This window comes from Notolabrus celidotus, chromosome 10, assembly GCF_009762535.1.
Source record: "Notolabrus celidotus isolate fNotCel1 chromosome 10, fNotCel1.pri, whole genome shotgun sequence".
NCBI lineage: Eukaryota > Metazoa > Chordata > Actinopteri > Labriformes > Labridae > Notolabrus > Notolabrus celidotus.
The window spans coordinates 27,133,472-27,161,289 of NC_048281.1; the positions used below are offsets into that span (position 1 = coordinate 27,133,472).

Here is a 27,818-nt window from a genome sequence, read left to right on the forward strand (position 1 = left end):
ATTTTCAAACGTTTGATTTTTTTTTCCAACTTCACATTATTTTCTCAATGTTTAAAAGGCAGGAGAGGGATATTTAAAACTGGGCCACCAATAGTTTGGATCCGTTATCACGTATTGATAGATGTTTTAAAATTGTATAATTCATACAGGCAGAAAGCTTCACAATATTCTCATCTACAATCAAAAAAAGGAAGAACATTTTAAAAATAAAATCACTCATGTATTAAAAGATAATTTAAAATTTAACATTAAAAAATTAAAACTGATAAAATCAGACATGTGAGAGGTGATATTTAACACAAACTTTTATTTGCACTGTGAGGGTCACATGGCTTCAAAGCACATTTGATAAATTTAAGCTACACTTTCATTGGTCTGACATAAAATACAGCCTTTAATGTCAGAATATAATGTATTTGTACATTTTAAAGTTTTGCAGTAAATCATAGGCATACACTCCAATCATTTAAACCCTCTTTAACATTGACAAATAAAAATAAAGTCTCTGCAAACAAAAAAAAAAGCTTGAAATCTTTATACACCTAAAAAACCATCACTGGATGTATCCTTAAACAGAAGATACAAAATATATATACACACTTTAATAAATGATAGAGGCTTTAAAAATCTATTTAATTCAACCTGACTGAATTTGTAAAGAAACTTGGTCAGAAATAGAGATTGCGATATTGTGGAAAAAAAATGAGGGTTAGCCAAGATACAGAACGGTTTTGGCAGAGAGGAGTACCTGATAAAAGAACTTTGTTTTTCATTAATCAAAGAAAGCATTTAAAGGCACTTCAAAAGGTGTTTGGATAGTCGTCAAAGAAACCAAAAGCTTCCACAGATGTTCGGACTGGCAGGTGCTCAGTCTAAAAAAATCTCACGGACGTCACTTTGAAACCACTTACAAAGACAAATATTCAGTAATATGATGCTGTAATCTTGTTAAAAGGTGTTTAATGTTTGGAAACATAACTTGCAAGGGAAACACAAAGTCTAAAAAGGACAAGTCTGGATTTGTACATCACAACTTCCTGGAGAATAAGAACCTGCTGATGAAATGTCATGTGCACAAGGTGTTGTAAGTTTAGCTGGAGCACTTTTGTTACACCGTTCTCAGTGCAAAATGAGATATTGCTTTATGAGTTTAGCTACATTTGAAAAAAAACATTGAAATAAATAAACCTTGAACATAATTGAATATCATGTCGCCCTGAAATTAAAGAAAATGCACCATTTGGATCTATATCTGGACCTGCATGAAAGACATTCAACACTTTCTGTAATGACTACATCTATGTTATAATACAGGGGCACACATGGATATAGAACATTCAAAGTGCTGTTCAAATAAACATGAAAACCATAACCTCCCTGTTATTTAATGTTGTGAGTAAATGAAGGTAAACTTCATCCTCAGTGGCAAAGTAACCCATAAATTCGGCAGTGTAAAAGTCGTACTGCAGCACTACACACAGCTGGCAAAATGCTTTCACTTTGTAAATCCAACAACTCAGACTAACTGCTGTCACTTTCTAAAACACACTTTCACAAACTCTCTGTCCCTTAAAACTACACACTCTCTGACATTCCAGTTAATACTGATACATCTGCGCTTACAGCATGGCAGTTGCTTTTTAAGATGATTAAATGGATACCCATACCATGCACATCTAAGTCTGTACAATGACAAAGTAAAAAAAGGAGGTGGCTGTGTAGTTCACACGGAGACTAATGAATTAAGAGGAAATTAAAAGCTTGTTTTTTTCTTGGGAAAATAACTTTTGACTGACATCTTTGCAAATCTCCCTCCACATGGGGGTCTACATGTGGAAATAAATTAAGGCAACAATAATAATCAACCTTTTTACAATACGAAAAATAATCATGGGCAGCACAGCTCAGAATGTCTCCACTTTCTAATATGTTTGCTGATGATTAAGTGCCTCTACTTTGTCCATTTTTAACCAGGGAATAAAAAAAGATTGACTTGTTTTGCAGGGCGGGTTTCTAGCTCTGGTGTCTCTTCATGTGAAGAGCCAAGTGATCAGAACGGGAGAAACAGCGGTTACACACACCACACTGGAATGGCTTCGCCCCGGTGTGTTTCCTGAAATGGCGAGTCAGCTCGTCAGATCGGGCAAAACGCCACTCACACCCCTCCCACGAGCACTCGTACGGCTTCTCTCCTTCAGCAGGCGGAGAAAAAAAAAGGGGAGAACAATTAAGCTACAAGACATATTTAGACACATATCCTTAGATCCTTAAAAGTATGTAAGGTTTCAACAAATCCTCTATTAACAGATCGTTTTGATGATGAAAAAGCTGACTTTTTTTTTTTTTACTAACATGCCTCAGTCATAAATCACAGCATGTCCTGTCCTTTTCCCTGCCGCCTTTATGGAGCTGCAGGGGTTTATGTGATTTGACAGCAGTGAGATGTGTTCCAGGTCTGTCAGCAGACAGAATGCATTTGCATGCCAAGTGCATTTTTCTGCCTGGCAACATCACCACTTTCACCCCCCAAAAAAAGAAGTGCAACTCAAAAACAAATGTACCTGTGTGTGTCCGGAGATGAGCTTTGAGATGAGAAGATTTGGTGTATACTTTCTTGCACCCTAAAGAAGAGAAGCACATAAGATTACTTTTATAGAGTCTTAAAATACAAATAAAAAAGATCATGTTTTAGTGTTCTCTCAAAGACTCATTTGGCTGGGTCAAAGACTCACCTGGGACATCACAGTGGTGTATCCTTCGTCTCTCCAAATCAGGGTTATTCCTCCGATTGTATTTGCCTTGAGCTGATTGGCCCAAAACGGGGGACAGTGGGCAAACCCCCGGTGTTGTCTGAACTGGTGTCAGGGTTGAACGTTGGACTGGCACAGGACCCTGGCTTTGAACTAATCCTACATGAGGCCTCTGGTCTTGGATTTGGATTGGAGCTACACTAGAAGTCTGTCCTGGATTGATGGGATTGTGGGTCTGAAAAGTTAACTTGGAGGCGACGCTGGCTTCATAGGAGGGAGGCGGGGACAGATTCTGAAGGAGCTCTTTCCTTCTGTCTGGACTTGAGGGCTCAGAGTTTGGGGGTGAAGGCGGCAGATAGGTCGGCCTTTGCTGATGGCCTGCATGTGGATTAAAAGGGAAATTATGGGGGCTGCTTGTGTTTTTTGCAGAACTCTGAGCTGGACCTGCATGAGCGTTCCCGATTGGAAGACTTAAGGGTGCTGCAGGGATGGAGTTCAGCTGTGACCCATGAACGATCTGCTCCAAGTCAGAGTTCAAAAGCTGATACATGGGAACATCCTGGTAATCTGGCACTTCCTGTTTGATAAAAAAGTTGCTGCTAGCACCGTCAGCTATGGTAAAAACACCTGGGTACTCTGGGAGTGCTGGTGGCACACCGCTGCCCTGACATGCGGGGTGCATCAGGGAGTGTGACGGCTCAGTCTTGATCTGTCTCACAGTCCTGCAGAGACCAGGGTGAAGGTATGTGATGTCAGGAAGGAGTAGGCTCATGTTGACGCTGTAGGGGGAGGTGAAGTCCTCAGCGGGAGGTGGTTCCAGTGGCAGATTGTTGTCCCTGCACAACATTTTGGAATTCATGATGTCCTGTTGGTGCGTTGATAGGTAGTTGTCCATTTCCAGTTTACCCTGGAAGAGAGGGAAGATATCAAGTCAACCAAGTTAAATCAGGTCTATTAATCTAAAATGCAAAGGTTTGGAAAAAGTGCCAACAAGAGGCTCATTGTAGCTTCCTTTAGGTATGAACCTAGAGAGAATAAGACTCAGTAAACATGGTGACAATGGAGGAGGTATTGATTATGCATCTGTCCAAAAAAAAGGGACAAAATTGGGGTAGGGTCTGGCTTGGACTTTTGGCTACACTGCCCTGAAGATTTCCAGAGGTCTGTATCCCTAAACTTACCAAAAATAAACAGAAATATGGGTGAAAAGTGTCAAAGAAGAACTTCAGGTAAATTATCATCTTTGGATACCAACTGTATCATGCTAGCTAAAAACACAATATTGAGCAGTCTCACTTGGAAAAATAATACTTATCTGAAACAATCAGACACAGGGCGTCAGTGGGGGCTGAGAGCTGAGCTGCTGCTCATCTCTAATTACCGATCTTACCTAAAAAGATAGAATCTGTGTGCCCAGGACCGGATTTTAGTAGTGATGGTAGTATGTGTCTCCACGTGTTTTCAAGTGCTTGACTGTTTGCTTGTGAAGAGCCCATTTGCTGAGCAAAAATGGAATAGGTTGTGCTAGAATACCGTGACCATCCAACAACGATCAGGCCTTTAACATGATCTACCAAGAGCCCTTGAGGGAAGTTGTCTCTCTCGAAACCTACACAGTTTATTCTATCAGGTTGCTAGTTAAACTACAAAACAAAGGCAACTCATGGAAAACTACTGGATGAAAGTCCTAGCCGCTGGCGACACCGGAAGCCGTGAAAAGCTGGCCATGGCTTGAAGAGGATATTGACGACAGTGATATGGTTCTGAGATCCAGCTGACAATAGCTAAGCTTGTTTTTGGATAAGGATCCTAGGCCATGAAAAATTGATTGCAATCATATTAAATGTGTACAACGTCAGAAGTATAACAGCTGTTGAACACAGTAAAAAAAAAGTGATTTGTTATCTCAGAATAGTATTTGAGGAGTTTTTGCAATTGGCTAATACTCAAAGTATCTGAGAGGATACCAGGAAGGAAAAAAGTAGTCATCCAAACACATTCACTTTCTAGTTTGCTTCCACACTGATACTGGAAAATCAGCACACAGATAAACAAACACCTGCGGTCTAACCGGATTCATCATGGACCCAGAATGCTTCAGTGCTGTCATACTGCTGTTTCTTTTTCAAGTCACTAAATTAATTACTCCTCCTCCTCCTCCTCCTCCCCTTCCTCCTCTTCCATTCAGCTGCTGCTAAATGAAAACCATGTCAATAACTGAAGAACATTTTTGATTGGTGCTGCATCATAAAATATTAAAAACAATACAAAAAAAACATCTGATGTGATTACATTTAGGGATGCATTTGAGGCCTGCACTTGTCTCACACTGCCACATCAACCCCCCCCACCACATCACCCCTCCCTCCCGTCATAAGCAGCAGACGCCCTCCTGAAACGCTCCAGCCTAAGCTGTTTGGAAATACATGTCTGAAATTAGAACATCCAGTTGCTCTGTGCCGCTATGCATCTTCCTCCCAAGTTTCTGGAGCGGGTGCAACGTTTCACATCCCAGCCATGCGTGCCCCGCTGCGCGTGATTCAGCCTTAATGTCAGCATCAACACCGACGATTCAACGCGAAAATAAGTCACGTGGTTTCGGATATAGAAGCTGTGAATTTTAACAAACACACACAGACACACACACAGGGCCTGCCTCCTGCATCTTTGCATTAAAACATCCGCTTTGATCAGCAACATGCAGTGTTTCTACGCCAATTCAGCAGACATCACAAAAACAGAGTGATGCTCTGAGACCGAGGCGAAAGAAGAAATGCAATCTCCTACCATGTTATAATCCTGATAAGAGGAAGTTCCCGGGACGGCATCCCTCGTGCTGCACAGCACTTGTCCATGATCTTCACCTCTCAGACCGTCCGCTGTTCTATGGAGAAACTGCGCGTCCTGCCCCGGAGCGACCCAAACATTATTACTCCTCACGGTGGCGGCCATAAAAGCAAATATACAGTCCTTAACTAACCGAAATCTCTCAAAAATAAACTATACATAGGTATTCTTTTGTTTCGGAACGTCCTATACGAGCAAGGAGGCAGCTGTCAAACGCTCATTCAGCCTATTTTGCGCTGGCTTGTCAAATTACGCAACTGCGTGATATCAGCGCGTCTGCAGGGCGGGGCTGAACATGTGCAAAATAAACAGGGCAGGCAGGAGATCGGGAGGAATACACCTAATGCTATGTAAGCAGTGTGTTGTAGGATGTGTAGGGGAAATGTCAGAGGGTAGAAATATCACTTGAGATGTGGAGATAAAAAGGTTATTGAGGAAGATGAGTGTGTCAAGTGTTAAGTCTCACTTTTGAGAGTAAAGAGAGACTGATCAGTTTCTCTCAAATCATGCTGACAAATCTGTCTCAGCTTTCCCATGAATCCTGATTTAAGAGGAAACACTTTGACATATTTTATTATAAAGACCTGTGTAACATTTGACCTCTCAGACATTTATGGAAAAATCAAGACCAATCATTCATCTGTGTCTCATTCGCTCCCACTGTGAATCAAGTTTGCACACCTTATTCTGTAACTTTTTAGACACACTTTCTGATTTCCTTCAGATCCTCCAGCACGCTTGGGTCCGCGTCTGGCATGTTAAAAACGCCACTGACTGCAGTGCAGCTGTCTGTCAGGACTGCACACTTGATGCCAACATTCCTAAGCCAGCAGTGAAGCCTGCACACACACATACAGTGTACTAGTAGTGGATGTTTCCATTCAAGTAGCTCAGCATTTCACTCAAACACACTGTGTGCCACACTTACATCCAGCAATGATCATATGCACTAAACCTGTCTGCAGCTGCTGTAACTTTGCCTTGAATCAAACAGCAAATGCTGCATTCAAGTACGCCATTTCTGCTCTTTACGTACCTTTTGTCTCGACCTCGTAGGAACTTTGGACATATGGTGTTTTTATCTGCCTTTTTTGTTCTTTACATCCCTGGATAAACTCCAGATTTGTGGCTCAGCAATGAAAAAGGTTCTGTAATCCCACCTCCAGCACTCTTGAGCTCACAGTGGCAGCAGCTTTAAACCTCAGCTTAGCAAAACACAACTGCTTTGACAGGAGTTTGAGTTTTTTTTTTCCTCCTCTCACAGGTGTATGAAGCGTTTGCACATGTCACTGACAGTGGCACTACAACATGCTGGAACTGGAAACACAGGTATGCCACGGTGTTGGCACGGATGTGAACAAGGCTCATTATTATAAAAAGAAAAAAAAAAAATCAGTTTGTGTTACAGGATTTTTTTTTCTTTCAAATGTGACATTTACTGCCACTCCCATTTGTTTTTCTTCAGGCAGCTTTTGTCCTCTTATTAAAATGATTGCACATGTTGAAGGCTTGACTGAACACGAGGATCACTGAGGTTACATGAGGTCAAAAGTGAAACATGATAAAAGAAACCAACAAATATTAATGTACTGGAAAAATACAAGAAACATTTCCCTTTAGTTGTGTATGTGTCAGAACTTTTATCAGTGAAACTTAGACTAGGAACACCAGGCAAGCCTTTCCCCTCCAAACTTATTTGTCACCTCCTAACTCACTGTAATTTGTCATACAGTATGAATGTTGTATTATTCAGTCTGTTGTTTTCCTGTAAGCTCAGGTTTTTGTTTTATAAATCTGTAAGTTTGTTTTTGAGCTCGTGTTTTGTACTCTCTGTTTTTTGTCTTCAACGTTGATGTATTTTAGACCCACATCTGGTGACAGGGTTTTAAATAAGCTTGGACTATTAATGTTGTGGTATGAGACTATGGTTTACACGTTACACTTGTCCATTTACAAGAAAGAACATTTTAAAAATACTTAATTATGACCTGATTTTACATCATCTTATTTCAGTTTCACTTATTTATTAACCTTTATTTACTTTGTTACTTTGTGATATTTAAAAAACAAAAACAACATTTTTTTAAAAGGAATTAACATAATGTTTTTCAGTCTGTTGTAAGTTTGTTGTGGAGTTTCATGAATTTTAAAACTTATGTTAAAGACTTTTTAAAAGTTATTTTTCAAGCATTTTTGCCTTTATTAGAAAGGACAGCTGAAGAGAGAGGGGAATGTTGGGAGTGGAGAGTGGGGGATGACATGCAGCAAAGGGTCGTGGCCGGGAGTCAAACCAGTGACCGCTGCGACTGTGCCCTCACATGCAGGGGTGTGTCCAGACTTTTTGGACTGGGGTGGCCCAACTGGGGCACTAACATAGGATCGGGTCGCTCACAAATTAATTAATAGCTTTTACCTTTCATGTCTTCACTATCTACTGTAACAGCTACCACACAGCTATTATATTCCTGTGTAGTTTTTGACTTTAAAAAGAAACATAGCATTGTGGTGACACAAATCTTCTTAGCTTAATTCCCTAAGGCCCCCTAAAATATATGTTTGCCCAAAGTAACAATTCAAGGCACTAATACAAGAAAATGTGCTACATTTAAAAGGTACAGTGTGTAGATTGAAACGCTCCTTTGCTCATCCTTTCCGTCAAAGAAGCGATGGTGGCCTTCAAGGACATGAAGCTGTTGTGATGCATAAGTATGACCCTCCATTTGTCAAGTTTTTACTATTAAAAACATATACTAATACACTTTCTTTTGCAAACAAGAACAACTCTCTTCTTTGTCTTCAAATCAGCACATTTCATGCAGCCGTTCACTGAGTACAAAAACGTGCATGTTATGTATATGTCTGTTCTGTGCTACTGTAAAAAAAAAAAAATGGCGGTGCAAGATGGTTGCCTCCATTGAAGGAGACACAGGCTGTTTCCGAAACGGCCTGCTACATACTACTTACTAATGTAGTAGGCAGTAGGTATTGCCTACTACATACTGCGTTTGAATTTAGTATGTAGTATGATTGTTTTGTCCGATCTGTCATGCAGCATACTGAGCCAGACTTCGCTGGATTTCCGGTTTCGGAAAGCGGAAGTAAACAACGGCGAAGCCGATAAATAAAATGCTTATTTAGCATCCATTTATGATTTAAAAAGTTAGGAAGTGGTTTATATGTAATTTGATAACTTTCACAGCACCCAAAAACGGATTTCCTCCCGTCAAAAAATGAGGAAAAAGAAAAAGCAGAACGAGCGCTGTGCATTATGGGAAACAGTACGCAAGGCAGACTGGTCCGATGCACACTGAGATATTTTCCCGAATCAGTAGACATCCGGGGAGTTTTGGCATACTGCAGATTTTGCTCTTGTTCACATACTACTTACTACATACTGAATTTTGGACATATCAGTACGTACTGCTAGTATAGTAGGCGATTTCGGAAACAGCCACACTCTATGCATATATAAAGGCTAATTTGAAGTTAATAAATACAGAATATTTTTTATATTTCATTAATTTAATTTCAGTGACAACCCTGGCAGCCGCCTGGACATGTCCCTGAGTACATGGAGCAAATGCTTAAGCCACCCTAGTTATAAACATTTGAAAATTAGCTTAGGTTACTAATACTGTACTACTGTGCTAATACTGCCTTCATGCTACACACTCATCCCATTGCAAAAAAATGTAAAATTCCTTTTTATGAACTAATTTTTCTTCCTGTTAGGAACTCTCTGCTTGTTTTGATTTTGGTGCCCCCTGTTGAGAAAGTGAGCCTCTCATCTCTTTGCTAATCTGGTCTTGTACATGTGTAAGTTGTGTTTCCTTACCAATAAAATCTCAATCTGCTTTTTTTAACAGTTAAATTTATCACTCCCTGCGAGTATTGGCAGTGAAAAGTGTGTGTGTGAGGGGGGGTGTTCTTCACATTGCTGTAATTCGTCTGACACCTATCCCTCTTGTAGAAATTGTCAGTCTTTTTGCTATGGTTGTGTTTGCTTTTATTGGCGCGACAGAGCCATCACTGTTGATTTCTGTCTGTATTTTTCAGCTGTTTAAAACTGTTTCAGCTTCAATTCAAATCTTAACCTTTCCTTTACAATGCTAATTATTTATGTGTTTCAAAACAAAACTTTTTTAGTAATTAAATATTGTACAATAGCTGTAAAACACATTATTTTATCTCTTCTAATTTTTCTGGTTTATGCTGTGAAGCTCCCTGACAAACAATCACGGGTCAGTCTTTTCTCTGTCATGAACCCCTAGAGACTATATTTACCTGATGAGCTTGAACTATCTCACTAAGGTTTGTATAAACTTTGCATCTTGTATCATCTGTTTTTCTTTTTGACTTCAGATTTTATTTTTTTAAGGTACCTCTTTATTGTAGAGTTTGTGTTTAGTGCTGTCTCCTGTGAGTGTCGTATTCATGTATTATCATCTTATTTGTATACTAGAGGCCTACAGGGAGGGTTAGTGAAAATAAGCTAAGGATATGCATGTTGTGGTGTGTTTGATTGAATTATTTATGCTGCATATTTATCCCTATGTAAATAAATAACAAATATATTTCAAATTTTGAACAAATTTGACTTTGTTACATTTATTTTCACTTCTTTGAAACCTTCTGTTAAAGTGTTTCTTTATAAAGCTGTCTTAGAAATAAGTCTTTTCAATATAATGTTACAACATTACAGCTTAAAAGAAATATGTAACGTCTTCAGTTGATATTTTTGGATTTATTGATGATATCGATATGGATTCTAACCTGTAAGATCGCTTAATTATTATCAAAGTGAGTCCTTGAAAATAAGAAATGCTCACATATTCATATTTTCCATGATGTAAAATAATCAGAAGCATATTTAAATGTCTGCTGATCAACCAATTAGGATCTGACTGATTGCCTGTCATGTGCTGACCTTTCAGAGTGCAATTTAAATCCAGGGATGTCTCAGCTCCAAGAGGAGCAACTGTCATTCTTGGCTCTTCCTGTGCAGCGAATGTGAGCCGAGCCCTCCTCCATATCCCCCGTATTAAAACCTCACAATATGCCCAACAACTGCACAGCGGAGGAGAGGGAATGCACGGTATGTGCTTACAGCATCACAACTCCTCTCTCGTCTCACATGGACTAATATGGCCAAGCCAAGAGGGGAAAGGACAATAAACACATACAGAACATTGCTACTGTAAGCACACTGTGGGGTTTTTATTTTGAAAGGGTAAAATAACTTTTAATAAGCAGCTCAGATTCTTTCGTATTGTTTGTGTAATTTATAGGACTACTGTACAGACTTTATGCAGCCATGTTATCCCCGACTGTAAATAATCGTACATGTTATTACATTTCATCTAACACCAGAAGTGCGTACAAATATTAAAGGTCTATATTTAGGCTTTTTTAAAGCAGGTGCTTGGCACTCCCACCAGAGGGCAATGGTCAGCTGCAGAGAAACTTCCTTTGTGCTTTTACTCACTGCTGAACCATCAAAGTAACACTGTGCATCTGAATTTATAATGTGTATAATTACCTTCTAAAGCCAGTGAGTGGGAACGGTTATGGCATGCCTTCTCTACAAAATAGACACTTTTATTAAGTGCTGTTAATATTCCCCGTCTCTCTGTACGTTTTTAATGACAAACACTGATTCATTTGTTTATTCTCATTTGAAATTAAAATCATGATGTATGGATATCCACCGGGATAATTCTTTTTTAAAAGCCTGCTTAGTCATATTTTGCTCTGACTTTCCATATTCTCTTTAAAACCTCAAGTAGGCACTCAGAATTATAATTTATTTGATGTCAGCTCTACAAAGCCTGCCCTTGAAAAAACAACAATCAATAATTCCTTCTTTGGCTTTATTATTTCGTCTCAAGTTTGGCTGTGTTACAAGCCCGGCTTGTTGACTGTGTACAGCATTTATCTGATGTGACATAGTTTCATTAGGCATTAGTAATCATTTCCATAGCACACAACATTAGAGCACTCCTGTTTGTAAAACAGCAGATGAGGCTAATGCCGTCCTCTGGGGAGAAATTCAATATAATTCGTTAATTAAATGGAATAATTTAATTACAGTAACTTAGAAAGCATTCATCAATATAATTGTTTCTGGAGCCAGCATTATAATTGAGGTTTAAGTGAAAACAAGTCCGTTTCTAATGTTGGTAATGTGCTGACATAGTTCTCCCACCCTCCATTTGTTCCTCTCTCTGATCTTCCACCATGCCGTTCTCCACAGTGTTTTCCTTTGATAGGCGTCCATCGCACATCAGCAAGACCAAAACATTTATTACAGCCATTTAATTTAACCTCTCTACAGGCTCGGACACGAAGACAGAGATGATAGCCCAGCCGCTCTGAAAGACTCTCGCTGTTCGGCTTCTAATCTGATCCTCTCTGTTGCCCTTTCATAAAGACACCAGAGTATTACCCCGACTCCAAACATACCTCTGCCATTTAAACTGTCTTAGATTTCACCGCAAAGACGACCAAAGAGAGTCCAATTCATTCCTCAGGGCCTGAATAATAAAACATAATTTTAGTCTAATCTGCCTAAAGAATGTCCTGTGTTTGAAGTTGACAGTGCTCTATCTTCTGGGAGGAATAATTGCCTTTTGAGTACAGCAGGAGAGGCCACTGAGGTAAGCCTGTCGAGGGTCTGCACCTTACAGGTGTGCCCTTGGACAGACAACCTCCTCGTTGTTCTCGGGGAAAGCCAGACTGAAAGAATTCATCTGCCAGTTGAAACTTTACAAGGCAGCGGCACAGCAGCTCCACTCTGAAGTCACTGTGTGGCCAGACTGAAGCGAACAAAGAGACACTGATCTGCTGTAATTCCTCCCGTCTGATGCAGCTGACAAATTCTTGTCATTAAAGTTTTATCATTTTGTAGGACAGGTTTGTAAAAATTGACTGGGTTGTAATCTGTTTGAAACTGTACTCGTGACAAAGTTACTGACAGTTATTGTCCAGAAGTGTAAACGACACTCCTCGTATAGTGCCGGCTTTGTGTGCTAACTGAAGCAGACTTCAATACAAGGGCCCAGTCTGCGTACTCGGCTGCTTAATTCCTGTTCGACCATTGATTTTCAAGTTAAACATTCATTCCCAGTCATTTCTGTTAAAGTGTAGCAATTAATCAGCCATATGAGATTGTTATTTTCGAGCCTTCTTCCTAAGACAAACTAAATCTCTGCTTCATTCGTCAAACTTCTCCCTGATTTTTAATGTGGGCCTATTAATTGAGCGGAGAAATCGGTCCCCTTTCTGAACACGGCATTCAAAGCTGCTGAACAGCTGTCCCAGCTCTGGAGAATCATATGGAAGAATGCATTATGGGCCTTGTTTGAATATTCCCTTAGATTTGGAATAATCAGGCAGCTATTCAGCAGTGAGATGGCCATGCACAGATGCCAAAGCACAGCTGAGGGGAGCGAAACGCCGGCGTAATGCTGCTCGAACACACACACACACACGAAACCAACGGCATGAAAAACGTGAATAATGCAGGTGTGCTTTCTTTCTGTATAGTGTGCTTATCATACATAATAGCAAAGACGCTTTCTTTCACTCCTTTTATCTCCCTTTTTCTTTCTTCCTGCCTTGTTCAAGGTGATCCTAGCTTTGCATATGGCTGATTAATCTTATTGCACACTAGCTAACATTGATCACAGAAATGATTAGAAATGCATTAGTCAGCAGACTGTTTGGAGTGGTTGCGTTTAAGTGCTCGTGCCAAGCCTTTTTCCATAGGTGTCCATGTTTTTAATTTTGTTATATAGAATTTTGCAAATGGATGCATGCATGCCGCCCAAATACAGCATCAAAGCTTTAATGCTTACAGACATAATTTAATCTGCTAGATGGCAGGCCTGATGGACTGTGTAGAGAAGGCTTCCCTGCTAAATTCATTATGCTAAAAGTTGCTAGATCTCACGAGCTGATGAGAGAGAGACAGAGTGGCAGAACCTATGTTTGGATTTTGTGCTGTTAAAGAAATCCTGGCTCTGCCTTGCAATGCTGATGACAGCAGTTTGCATTTCCTGCAGGCAGCTTTCAACAAGTTCAAAAAGTGAATGGTTTCAGCTTCTATTTACAGAAGCTGTAACCTTAAATATAACGTTAAGTTTAGCTCTAATTTCAGATGATTCTAACCCACTCTTCAATTACATACAGTAGCTGACAACACGTAGTACAGCAGCGTCCCTCAGGGGCTAATGTGTTTAAAAAGTGACACTGCCACCTAGTGAATCAACTCAACATGATCTGTTGTTTCACACTTAGAAGTTAAAGTTAAGAAAAGAGGAAGCTGGGATTTCCATTTGCTTCAGAAACAGCATCATACCATGGTCCTACAAATTAAAAGTAAAGTGAAGAAAACCTGCCTTCATCCAAACACTTTTTTAAATTCTTTCTTCATTTTTCCCGTGACCTCTGTGACTGCAGCCCCCCTCCTCCTCACTCATGGCTCCTTTAATCATTAAACAAAGTCTTTCTTTATCACAAATACCTCTTTTCTTCTGGTGATTTCAAAGATATGGAAGTTCAAGTTGTTTAACTGCTTTTCCCTCGTTATACTTTAGTATAGAGAACGCATGAATGACTCTAACTTTGTTTTCCTGTAATAACCTACTTTGCAGAAATCATGAGCGGAAAGCAGACTTATTTCTGATTTCTTTAGATGTGTCAAATTGGAAAGAAGTAGTGTCAAAAGGCTCAGCGGTATCATTTCTTATGTCTGGCCTGTAAATGCAGGACAATGTGTTAACAAGGCAGCTTGACATGCAAGAGCCACTTCTATAAACATGATGCTACTTTAAATCTCCTAAATTTCCTCTGCTTTAACCTCCTGGGTTACAACTCGGGATGGGCAGTTTAAGCCTAAATGCTGTTAAATGGAATTGTACTAATTATATTTGCACCTCCTCCTCCTGCATTATATATAAGAGCTGCAGTGTGTTTTTATGTACATTAATTGAAAATGTAAACATATCCCTCTGTCTGTTATTTGGGTCTTGAAGTCTATTTTTTTAAGGGACCAGCCCTCTGACAAATGAGGTAGAGGCAACAGTGACTCACACAGCACTTCACTGTGTGCACTGCAGGTGTAGACACTAAAAGTAAACACTCCGAGGGACCTGTTAGCCGTCCGTTTGTATGGCAGTGGTGTTAACCAGCACCGGGTAGGGCTGCTTCTGGTAGCGGGAACTAGCATAATTGAGCTTCTGTCTTGGGCCTACTGCCCCTCTTTCTGGGACTCAGCGGAGAGGCTTGCATGTTTACATTTAACATTTATGTCGACTGTACATGTTTTCAATGAGATTAGCAAACAGCTTTTAGATGTGCTACAGCCCCCTGGTGGGAGTAGTGCACTACAACAAAGCACAGGTAAAATAGGAAAAGTTATTTTGAAGATTTGTCATTATTTTAATAAATTAATGAATATTCTAAAATTCAAAAACTATGATGCATCCAATTTCAAAACTATCACGTCTTGCAAAAATACTTGTGTCACTTGTCCGTTAAAAGTTGAAATAATTTTTATTACACATTCCTCAGCACGGCACTATTTCTGTGCATTCTCTGGTCGTTAATGACATTGTCTCACATAAAAACACCTTGCAGTAGTTTTTGTTGATTTGTCTAAAGCATTTGACTCAGTGGACCATCCTCTTCCTTTGTACAAACTTCATAAATTAGGCTTTGATAACCACACTATAAAGTGGTTTCATGATAACCTTTCAAACAGGTTTTAGTCTGTAAAAATAAATGATAGTCAGTCCTCTTTTCTCCACATTACAAAGGGCGTTCCCCAAGGTTCAGTTCTGGGACCAGTACAATTCACCATCTATATTAATTACACTTCTACGTGGATGATACTGTCCTAATCATTTCTTTCTGGCAGTACTTTTAAATGTGGAGCTAGCATTTCATCTTTCAACAGCATAGTTTAAAACTGCTCTTAAACTCTGTCAAAACTAAATCCCTGACTATGACAGTGTTGAAGTCCAATCTGACAATAATACATTAGAAAGAGTTTGATATTATAAATACCTTGGAATCTGGATAGATAAAAAACTTACTTTTAAAGTGCATAAAAACTCTGAATCTTGTCCCCCTTTTTCTTTCTTTTTAATTCTGTCTTAAAGGATAATAATTATTGGTGTGCTTTTTTTGTTTGTGTTGGATTATGGGGATGTAATCTATGCAAAGGCAGTCTGTACAACTCTAAAAACCTTTAAATACAGTGTATCACTTGCACTGAGATTCATAACTTGAGATAGCTATGAGGCTTATCATTGTATTCTTGACCCCAAAACAGTCCTGCCTGCTCTGTCAATTAGGATGAGTTGCATGTTTATATGTCTATTTATAAAGCACTTATAAAAAAAATCCCCCTATATCTCTTAACTCTGCTCTATTTTAATGCTGTTAGACACAATACATGCTCCTAGTCATGGCTTACCCTGCAGGTTAAAACAGAATCAGGAAGATCAGCCTTTAGTTTCTTTGCACCAAATACTTAAAGTTTGCTTCAGAAAAGTTTTAATCTGACCACATTTACATCATTAAGACAATTCAAATTTTAAATTTATGAATTTATTTATTATAATTGCTTTTGTTGTTCACATTGTAACTTTTACAGTTTTTTATTTTTAAATTTATATTTAAGTTTATATTTTAATGCCTATTTTTTTTCCTTTTATAGCTTATACATTACTTTCCATGTTTTATTTTTGTTTTCTCTAAATATATCTATTTAGCTACATCTATATATATTTTTGTTTATTCATCTTTTATTTTTTATTATTATTTTATTATTTTTTAACAAACAATTAAAGGGTAAGTTTGAGGCTGTTAAAAAGGACACAATCTGCTTGGGACTCCCCCATGAATTGGTCTGGCAGAGTGGAAACGTAAGCAGAAAATTAAAAATTCTATCTCACAATCATAACAAGAAACTGTTGTCAGTTTACAGGGAAAAGAACGGCCTGTCGTATAAGGTCTCTCATAAAAAAAATCTGAAGTAAAAAAAGTAAATCTTCCAGCACATGACTTGAATAAATAGGTTTGTAGAATTCCAAAACAATAAAATGTGCTTGATTACTCCGCAAAGGGACACCTTTACAATTAAAAAGCATGGCATCCGTTCAACAGCAGAGGTGCAACTCATAAGGGTCCCACCAAGACAACTCTTGCCACATGTTCAACACTCCCCCATTAAAAACCTGGGGAAATTAATGAGCTTCCATTGGCACCCTCACAACAAAGGGATCTATAAAGCAGCCTTAATGTTCTCCGGGAAACTTTACTCTTCAGTAGTTCCCAATCAACCGGTAGCAGCAGATTTGGTTTTATTTCCCTTGTAACCTACAACAGGAGCTGAAAATGCTACTCACTGCAACTTTACACAAATGTTATCCTTGATTGGAATCGCTCTAAGCTCATTCTTAATCAAAGATTGGTCAATAATTAACCATGTTGGGTTGTCAGAATCTAATTACATGTGAATATACGGTATATCTTTAAACAACAGCTGAGCTCTGTGCTTTCAGAAATCTATAAATGTGTTAAATATTGCCAAACACTTCCTTATTTATTCACAGTTCTTCTAATACAGTTGTAAAAGGAAAATCACAAACGGCGTTCACGGAGAACAAAACCCTCTCATGTTGCGTGCATTGATTTCTACCTGCTTGTACACAATTAAGAACACTTAGGAATCAAAGAGCGCAGAGGTTTGCAGAAAGGTATTAATTAGAACTTTATTTATGCAGATGCTTTGTAAATTTGCATAAAAAGCAATTCCACAGATGGGTTTATGGCAGTAATGACTGTTCCAGCCTGCAATAAAACATCTGCTTAATCACAACAGAGACAGTCAATGGCTGCTGTGAAAACAGGCTGTCCAAGTACATCTCAAAGAAAGTAGAACTGAGGGGACGAGACGGCGCGGACAGGTTAGGAAAAAAATAGTAAAGAGATTTTGGGGGGGGGAAAAATGTTCAAAAGCAGCGATAGTTAAAAGAGAGACACTTCTTCCAAACATTTGCTGGTGATACTTTGAGTGCTCTGATGTTGAGAAAAATACCCTTATCGTGTTGGCAGAACAATCCACTTACTGTGTCTAAGAGAAGAGGAGGGAGTTTTGTTCCAAGTCAAGCCAAGTCTTTGTCTCGCTGTGCCAACTATTTTGAAAATATTCCACTTTGTGTCTTTTTAATCCACAAGAGCCACACACAGATACGAGCGTGCGCACAAACGCACACACTGCCTCTCTCACACACACATACGTACACACAGCAGTGTGGCTGCAAGGTCACTCCAAGTATTGATAAATCACCCAGCTGTGATTCCCTCCTGACAGCTCAAACTAACATCAAGCTGGATGGGGGAGAACAAAAGACCATCAAGCGGCCCTTTTCCTGACACTTTTATTCAATCACGGCCAGATTGCTTACGACAGCACCAGCAGCTGTTTCGTCTTCATCTTTCCCCATTTGATAAAGCGTGTCAAGTCATATTTCTGTAAGTACTTCACCTCACCCCATACTGTGCCGATCCGCAGCGATTCGGCATATGCACATTCCACATGAGGGGATCGTCAAATGGGTCAGGGAGTAATGACACCCCTCTGAAGGTCGCAGCACACTGGAGTGGGGGGTGGGAGCAGGTATGAGGTGGGTGGAGGGAGGGGGTTGACGACAAAGCAACAAGCTGAAGGTCAAAGATAAGAACAGCCGCAGAGATATCTAAGATAGCCAGCAGAAATTAAACAATGAGGGAACGGCAGCAGGGCTTTGATTGTGTGATTGTGTTGTTTAAGAGTGGGGGGGCTTGTTGGTGGTCGGGGATTGTTATTTTGGGATCGCCATCCCATTCAGAGCTCTTCTGTTGACCTTGTTCCTCCCGGGATGGAGGTCTGCGATAGGACGGCGCAAGAGAAATATTGCAGATGTCTATTGTTTGTTTGTGGTCAGACACCAGCCCACGCAGAAATGAGATTTCCATTTCGCCTCTGCCTTTTAATGTTTACATTTAGATTGCATTTACAGCTCCTGGCTTCCTGTGCGAGTGTCTGATAACAATTACAGGTGGTTGTGTCTATTATAAGGGATGGACTGATGACCAGGTTTGATTTAATCTGACTGTTTTTCTGCAATTATTTCAGGTCGTGTAAGTGTTATACCTGCTGAGGGGTCGTTTCCTTGTTAACCCCTTCATTTAGCAACAGATTGTCATACACCATTACAGTTCCTTGTTCCGGTCCTGGCTTATATAGGCTTATATTAATAACTCCTCCACATTACCAGTATAATGACTTAATTCTAAACTCAAGGCCAAAATCAAGCTGACCACCTAGAAACAAACTGAGCGAAACAACTAGGGCTGAGTATTGCCAAGAGCCTTTTATTACTATCTTTTCCGAGGGTCAGGACTGAACTTGGGAAAAAGGCCTTCAGGTGTGCTGCTCCCTCGACCTGGAATGCCTTACAAAAGGATCTAAAACTGTCTGACATGATATCCTTAAATGATATCCTTAAATGACTTGGAGGCTGAAGCATCTGCCTGTAGATGTTTTGTTTAAATGTGACATGCTGTTTTTCTGAGGGTACCTGTTTTGTAGCTGTTGTATGTGTCTGCTATTTGTATGCATGTCAATTGTAATATTGTAACTCTGTAGCTGTGCTGCTGCCTATCTTGGCCAGGACTCTCTTGGAAAAGAGATTTTTAATCTCAATGAGCATTTCCTGGTTAAATAAAGGTTATAATAATAATAATAATAATAATAATAATAATAATAAAAACCTCACGATACGATACGCATCACGATACTTGGGTCACAATACGATAGTATCACGATATCACAATATTGTGATACATTGCGATATTCTACACAGTAGACTAAAGGCTGATTTATACTTCTGCGTTGAATCAACGGCGTACCCTACGCCGGGGGTCCGCGTAGCTCCCGTACCTACGCACGTAGCTGACGTGCACCTCCTTCAAAATGTAACTCCCCGTAGAGCCAACGCGGACTGCAAGCTCTGTGATTGGTCCGCTCGGCGGCTTTGTCTTTCCCGCATTTACAACACTTCCGGGATCCCGCACATCGGCCGCACATCGGCCGTGTATTTCATCTCCTCCTCTCTATTCTTCATGTAATCATGTCTGTATGATAAACAGCAACATGTATCAGCTGTAGATTAACATAACATGCTCTGAATCTCTGTGGAAAAGGAAACAGAGATCGTGGCGGGACCGGAAGCAGGCGGCCGGCTATCAGAGAGACCGCACTGCCCTCATGCGTATCGGCGGAGAATTGCTGCGCGACACAGACACACCGACGCACAAGTATGTGGGGCTCATGTCCGCGTCAGCCCCTGCTGCGTAGGAGGTCAAAAGTATTGTGATATATTGCTGTATCGATACTTTTTCACACCACTAGAAACAACAGCTCAGCTTTGAGCCCCTTCTGTTTTTGTAAGTGTTATTTCTATAGCAGGTACACAATTTATCTAGCCATTACTATTCCCTTTAAGGTACTATTTCTGAAACCTTGACATCAGTATTTTCAGATACCAATTTCATTTCCAGAGCTCACTCTAGAGCTCCAAACCCTGCTCAATTTAGTCACAGAATTCCTGGAGAAAACTGGGTTGATGCTGGTGGCAGCTCAGCTCTCGGCCCCTCCAATAAAGTCCATGTAAAATGAAACTGCTATTGCTTTAAAAATTGAAAACAAAAGCTGAAAAACGTGTGCAAAATTGAGAATTTCTTCCATTTTTTGACAAACATAAGAGTCACCACTAGCTTTCACTGTTTCTTTTCTTACTGTCACTTGATTATTTATGAGAAATCTGTCCCTCTGTGCCACTCTAAAACAATACTACCTAGTGACCGCCTTAACAGATTATTAGTGTGTAAATTCTAGATTATTTTGTATTTAATAGTAATCATAAATTATGGTATGTGATTGGTCTAATAACTGATTCCCAGATGTATCAGAGGCTTATCCTGTTCAAATCTTACCCTGTCCCTACTTTCTGCCAAATTAATTTAATATTAATAAAAAATGCTGCAATTTGATTCATGCCAAACCTTTTCTTGACTTGACAATCTGGCATAATCATGAATCTTGGATCACCTTCTTCTCATTCATCATGACAAAAAAAGACCCTCATCACCATACCTGAACTGAAGCTCTTGAAAACTGTGTCACTGACTGGAAAAATACAATAACACACCTGTTCAAGCCATACACCTCACAGCAGTCTTCCTGAAATATGTCTTAGCTTCCCCAGCATCTCTGGAGTGAAAAAAAAAAAGAGATCTTCTAGGTCAGGCGAACTGAGTAAATAGCCGCTAGATCTGTGTAAAAACAGACATTTAAATCAGGTGGAATGCAGGAGACGCTCGTATCAAAAAATGGGACAGCTCACTCCACTCAGACTTGGCCTGGCTCCCAGGAATGCAGTTAGCTACCACACAATCACTGCCTATTCACGGTGGCACAGCTGCTGTGGACATATGTTCCCCACCAAAGGAGGAGGACATCAACCAGGCACACCTTGAACAGGTTAGCAGATGAATGGCGTTCAGTCCTTTGACAGTCTGCCCTCGTCTCCATGTATTTTCCCTTGCTCAACAAATAAGTTCTCCTCCAGTGAGGCCTAAACTTTTCCCATACAGTCCTCCATAAAGAACTGAGGGCATAAAACATTACAGTAGGGATGCACCTGACTAAGAGTTCTGTCAGCTGAATCACACGGAGCTGTTCAATGCAAAGCTTTGACGATGTGTTGCTCCTTTTAAAGTTCAAAAATACACAAAGAACCCACATCAGCCTATACATAGAAAACAATTACAGCCGGATACTTTTTGTTGCTTGAGGCCATGTCACCAGCTTTTCTTTAATATATTATTTAATTGAATTAAGTACTTTTAGTCTACTTGTGTGCACACATTGGAACCAAGGCTGGCCTCCAAAAAGAGTCATGAGGACTGTTTTTTTTCCCTGGAAGCTGCTCTATTCTGTGTTTTTTACAACAACCTGGTAATGAAGTGTTGTGGTGAGAGGTGAAACTCCTCTTAAAACTTTCATAAAATACAGCTACTGTTAAAAAAGAAGGACTAAAGGATGAAGCATGAAGAGATTACCTTAACCTAAAACAAGGTCAAAACTGTCAAACAAGCTAGTGGCAGCTCAGCACACAGCCCCTCCTGACTTCCTGTGTCTGACAGAAAAAATTCAGAGAGGAAAAGTAATTAATTCATTAATTAATTTATTTATTTTTACATGGGCGCTTAATTTTGTGTTTCTACTGGTTTTATGGGTTGGTTTTCTAAGAAAGGGTACCTCTGCACCTCATTCGGCCCTTGGTGGAAACCTCTTAAAGCTAGGGTTGGTAGTGACGGAAAGCTAGCATGAATTTGAATGTAGCATTTCCTCAGGACTCCGTCCAACCCCTCACGCCCTCCCTTGGGAGCTCCTCCAAAACGGCACCCCCGCTCACATGCACAAGCGCCGCTGATTCGCGACCATACGATGGTGACTGATTCACTCAGCACATCATTTGTGTTTTGCACTACATCAACTCATGTCTCACTCAGCAGTAAGAAAACATCAAAACATTATCATAGTGAAAGTTAAAAACACAAACAAATATAAAATAGGAGGCTGGCAGGAGGGCAGGACGGGATTTGATTGGTTTCATATTTTGGCTCCTGATGGCAGGGATTGGTTAATGTTTTCCCAGGTCTACTCCGGCTGTAGATAGCGGCTTTTTTTTTCACTCTTTTTAAAGAACATATTATGTATTGATTGCCATCGGGACATAAAGATCATTTAACCAGTATAACAGAAAGTGTATCTACATCTGTACTGAAAACTGAAGGAATCAACAAAACAAGGTGAGTGCTGTCAAACATGCTAACAGCAGCTCTGTTTGCAGACCCCTTGGCGTTCTGTGTCAATGACATCAAAGAAACACTGAATGCAATTTCCAGTTTACTTGGCAACCTGCTATGCTATTGTCATTGCATTGCTGTGTTTAAAGTCAGCGATACAGCTAGAAAACGAATAAAAGAATAAATCAAGAGTAAGTATTTGATTAACGAAAGCGCACTTTTAGGGGCCAGTCATACAGGACAGTAACACTACTCTGACATTCTACAGTAAAAGGCGAATCAGCTATAACTTGTGTAAATAAAATCAGAATTCAGTGACATTGGTCAATCATTGAGGGCATTTCCGAAGGACAGCCTAAAGAAACTGTAATAAGGAGCATTAATAGTAAAAGCGCATACAAAGACTTTTTTCACAGCCCTCAGCAAATGACCAAATGTGAGGGAAAAAGATTACATTTATTCATAGCTGTCTTTCATCAAGAAGCTTAGAACCCAAACTTCGACTGTAACCCCAAATTATATGCATATTGAGCTGACCTCTTTCACCCTTTTTCTTAAAGCCATGGACGAGGTGTGATATGCAAAAACCCACAGATCCTTCCGCTCGTCATTCAGACGATTTCAGCACTTTTGGTTTTCCAGCCGTGCAAGGGTGATCACGTTCGTCACTAATAGATAAAGAAGAGGCTGCTCCATTAGCATGGAGGTCAAACGTGAAATGTACAGTAGGAACTCCTGAACCTTGCTGTCACCGCAGTGGGAGAGAGAGAGAGAGAAAAAAACAATCTGATTGAACACTTGCAATTCAAAGTCAAACACTTTGAATCGTGAGACAGAGGAAGAAGTAGATAACTGCAATCCATTCTCACATTATCCATTGTTAACACTCGTGCTTTTGTCACCCAGCTCTACAGCTGTGACCTATTAGCTTTAGTGAAGTGCTGGGAGGCCACCGAGCCATGCGGAGGTTGTTCACCCATCCAACAGGGCCATTTACAGGAGAGGGACCCCGGAGCCGAGCCGCTGCAGCTCTCTAATGACTCTATCAGCTACACTGATGGGAGCAAATGGCACCTAGAGATTTCAACACTTCCCCTGAGCATGCATTACATTTGCTCTCTTTATTTTCGTTATTTCATTGTAATGGCAACGCATAACTATGCATGTAGAGACATTATAAAACACATCAAATTACACTGCAGCAATAGAAGCTTTTGTTTTAGAAATATTCTGCACTCTCCTAGAATAATAGAGTACGGTGCAACTGACAGCTCATATCTTCAAATGATCTTCGAGCTCTTTAACCTAAATACAACCTTCAAATAATTATTGTGATTTCCAAGGGAAGCTTGGTTGATCTTGCACCTCAATCCAACAATTACAAGAAACTATGTGTAAGATAAAAACAGAATCTGTGCTTCCCTTTGTGAGGGATGGTGTGAAGTCACAGGAGTATTCATTAAGGCCTTTGTGTCCTGTTTGAAATAGTGCTGTTAAAGGCTTTAGCTGTGGGCATCTCTCTGGAAGAGATATAATGATCCTCCAATTAGAGACAGAATCATGAGACCTGTTTATTAGTCCTAATTCATCTCCGCATTGTGCTGAGCATATCAAATACCACAGAGGAAGAAGAAAAAAAAAATCAACAATTTGACGACTATAATTACAGATCTATTAATAGTTTCACAACAATGACAAGCAAAGCCATTCACATCATTTTCTTTGGTCAAGAACAATACCGCAGCACTGTCAATGTATCCATTATAGCCTGCATTTATACCAGCTCAGTGACATCTCGCATTTCAAAGACGACTCCGAGCCTCTTCAGATAAATTACACTTTTTCATTAACCCGAATGCTTTAGGTATTATTAATTCTAAATGGGTTTTCAGACACCTCTCTACATTTGTAGCTTATCATACAATAGCAGGCTTTTGTGGCTGTAAAGGTATTTTCCATTAAGAACATGACGATGAAAAAATGTGTAATGTATTGTTGAGGTTTCTCTTTCAGGTGTCTAGAGGTAAGAAAAAAATACAGTTAAGTACAAAAAATGAAAGTCCTGACACCTTACTGGGATATAAGGTAATGTTCCATGAAAATGCAAAATCCTGAAGACTGCAACCCCTCAGATTACCTTACTCCTAAAAAATGATAATTATTATTATTTTTTTTCTTCTTAAAATCAAAAATGAAAACAAGGAGATCACTCATGTTTTCAAAGGTCATTGAACCCTGAAGGTTAACTCAGGTGAGCTGTAGTGCACAGTAAGTATTTAACAAGCACAACCTCTGGTCTCAAAATATGAAGCCCATGCGGAAGTGTTAAACTGCAGTTCATTGAGTGTCCGCTTGAGGCTGGCTGCAGAAACACCGGAAACCACATACACACCCATTCAAAACAGACGATCTTTGCAGCAGTAATGTAAGAAACAGCTTTGGTCTGAGTAGCTAATTTCTCTTTCGGCACACGCTGTACGGGGGGTAAACATTTTTTGAACGCAACAGTTCAGGAGCTATTAAGATTGCCCAAATAAGGACACTACTGACTTGACTGACAGGCGGGAACACTGTTGGCTAGGAGGCTCAAAGCCCACCTCTTTACCTCACACTAGCTCGACAGCATTTAGATCGAGTCCAACATTTCCAATATGGCTCCCGCCGCCGATTGAATGGGTGATGTCACGGATACTACAAACATTAATCATACAGTCTATGGTATTTAACAATACATCAAACTAGTATTCTAAGCCTTCATATAAACTATATGTACTGTATCAAATGTGACTTGGTCAGCGAGTACATAGGTTTTTGCTCTGTGGTTTATAACTTGAGAAAGACTTAATGTTTCTCATAAGTGGATTTCATAAAATAATAAAACAAAAACCCAGTGGAGGATTATGAGCAATAGTCTAAGTAATATTAGTCAACTTATACAAAAGTTTAAACTTTTAGTCTACACTTTAGTAGCTGTAAATATTACAGCAAGCAATCTTTTCCCTAGATACAAATATTCTAATTAACTCTTACTTGGCAAGCACTTCCATACAGGGTATTTATACATTTATCATAATATTTGAAAATGTACTGTTTGCTTAGTTTGGAGTACAACAGTCTATATAGTTTGAACATGTTTGAAATAACCATATAAACCCCACAATAGTAATACTGTGATTGTCTGATTGCATTTACTTTAAGACTAAGTTAATGTGTCATGATACTGGACATGGTTTAAAATGAATAATACGCCAATCTGCAAGGAAATGGTTCATGGAGTGAATACTGGTATATAGTAACACCAAAGCACTCACGTGTCAGTCAATATCGTATTATGGGTAAGTACATTTAGCACCATTTCATACGTCTCATAAGGTGATTGCATTTACAGTATTTCTCAATCACTAAAACACTAAACCCTATTGCCTGAACCAAATTCCTTAGCGTCCTGAACCCATGTATTGAATCAGTCATTCTTTTGGCAAAACCATAAGCACTTTTCAACTGGTTAGACACAACTTGCAAACACATTCTCACTCACTAAAACACATGTTGCACGTTGATGCACTTGTGTTGCATAATGGTAAGCACAAGTAGCAAAAGTGAAACACATTTGAATCACAGGTGTCACTGCTTAAACACAACCACTCAAAATTAATCACACTTGTGTGGCTAATGATGTGAGGAAACCAATATAAGCCAGTTCAGCGAGGACTGGTTGTTGAAGGTTGTACAATGGACAGAAATAATCTGAGAGGCAGAGGAAGAGTGTGTGTAAGAGGAGGAAGAAGAGGGGAGCGAATTCAAGACAAAGAACGGCATGAGCTACTGTGATGAACCATGTTCTTCTCTTTTATATTTGTTGTCACTTTATTTTTACTGTATACAGGTGCTAAATTCACAGAGGATATATATATATATACATTTATTTTTTTTGCAAAATTCATTTAGCCTTCTGTGAACAATAAACATTATTTCTACAGCTTCATGTTGAGCTTTGTGTTTTAATTTTTTTTGATGCAATGTGTAATGACTGCTCAGCATTGTTTTTAATTTTGATTGACTTGGGGTATGAGCTGATCTGACAACATTGTTTGATTTTGCAGGAAGAGTCAGAGGTTTGGTGAATGTAGTTTGAAAGTTGGGTTTTGTGCTTATAGTGCTGAGAAAAGCATGGTGGATGTCAATAAATATATTTTAGCATTTGAGAAATACTGTAAGTAGGTTACATCTTGCATCAACCCGAATTCAAGCAGTGCATGTAAATAAAAAATGACACACGTGTTGCATTAACATGTAAACAAAGTTACTGTTTCCCTACCTTACTTTGAGCTCTGTCAGTTTTGGGCTTTCTCCTGTGCTGTCACGTTTGACGTCCAGCTGTCCTCACTCTCCTGCCACTCAACAGACTCCGAGGCTTCTTCTAAAAAAAGAGGTAATAAGAAGTATGAACGGCTTTTATTGTTTTGAGTAGCTCCAGCTGTGATCTCGCACTGAAAACACCTCCTGATTACGCGCGTGAGGGTGAGGACTCACGTTTTCGTGCTTCGTCAGGTGTTCTGTCAAGTTGTGCTACTATGTCGAGACATGCTACCTTGTGTGCTTCCAGTTGAGCATATCATACTCAACTCTAATGATATAACAGAATATTTACCAATTGTGTCTTATGGATGAGGTGAGCATGTTTTTGTTCTCTGTTGTAAACCTTTAGAGGTATCAGAAGTAATGTATCTCAATAGACAGCTCTCATCACTTGCTTAACTAGGTTGCATTACACGCAGGTGCGCAGGGCCGCCAGGTAGCACATCTCGATAGGTAGCACTTTTTGATAGAACACCGGCTTTCTCTTTTTGTCATGTTTTGTCCCTCAAAACGTCAACTAACTTTAAAACCTCAGTTTTGAATGTTCTTTAAAAAGTCTTCACTTGGCCAAAAGCAAAAACTATTAGGCCAAATGGAATGTTTTAGTCTGTTAGCTAACATAGTGTTAGCTTAAAAAAGTTATCACAAACCATACACCAGGGTTGTCAAACATGCGGCCCGCGGGCCAAAACCGGCCCGCCAGAGGTTCCAATCCGGCCCGTGGAACAAGTAAGTAATTAAGTAAACTTTATTTAGTATAGAGCCTTTCACAGACATATTCACAAAGTGCTTTCCAGAGAATCAATGTCGACAAGACAATGCAATGAGCAATAAATAAGATAATAAAGAAAGCAGACAGAATGACATCAAATTACGACGGGAGGTCGTAAGCCACTGCGAGCCATCCTGAACAACCCCTCTCACCCTCTCCATGAT

General features: G+C 39.6%; 2 protein-coding genes across 5 annotated transcripts in view; one reads left to right on the plus strand and one right to left on the minus strand.

Annotated features, from left to right (window-relative positions):
* Positions 1–287: 287 nt before the first annotated feature.
* Positions 288–27,318, minus strand: klf5b (Kruppel-like factor 5b). Of its 3 annotated transcripts, XM_034693536.1 has the most exons (5): positions 27,057–27,318; positions 26,842–26,943; positions 2,733–3,657; positions 2,562–2,621; positions 288–2,192 (listed from the first exon to the last, which is right to left on the minus strand). In XM_034693536.1, exons 3-5 carry the CDS (start codon positions 3,643–3,645, stop codon positions 2,014–2,016), a joined length of 1,152 nt encoding a protein of 383 aa, XP_034549427.1. In that variant the 5' UTR covers positions 3,646–3,657; positions 26,842–26,943; positions 27,057–27,318; the 3' UTR covers positions 288–2,013. The 3 variants fall into 3 exon arrangements, with proteins under 3 accessions (XP_034549427.1, XP_034549428.1, XP_034549426.1); XM_034693537.1 differs by lacking the exon at positions 27,057–27,318 and having other exon boundaries at positions 26,847–27,044; XM_034693535.1 differs by lacking the exon at positions 27,057–27,318 and having other exon boundaries at positions 26,842–27,043.
* dachd (dachshund d) overlaps positions 26,858–27,818 on the plus strand; it is a 167,687-nt gene continuing 166,726 nt past the window's right edge. The window contains exon 1 of one of the 2 annotated variants that reach the window (XM_034693534.1): positions 26,858–26,955. The gene's annotated coding sequence lies outside the window, so the exon portion shown is untranslated. Of the gene's footprint in view, positions 27,045–27,818 lie in introns of both variants that reach the window. The other variant, XM_034693532.1, reaches the window with a different exon arrangement.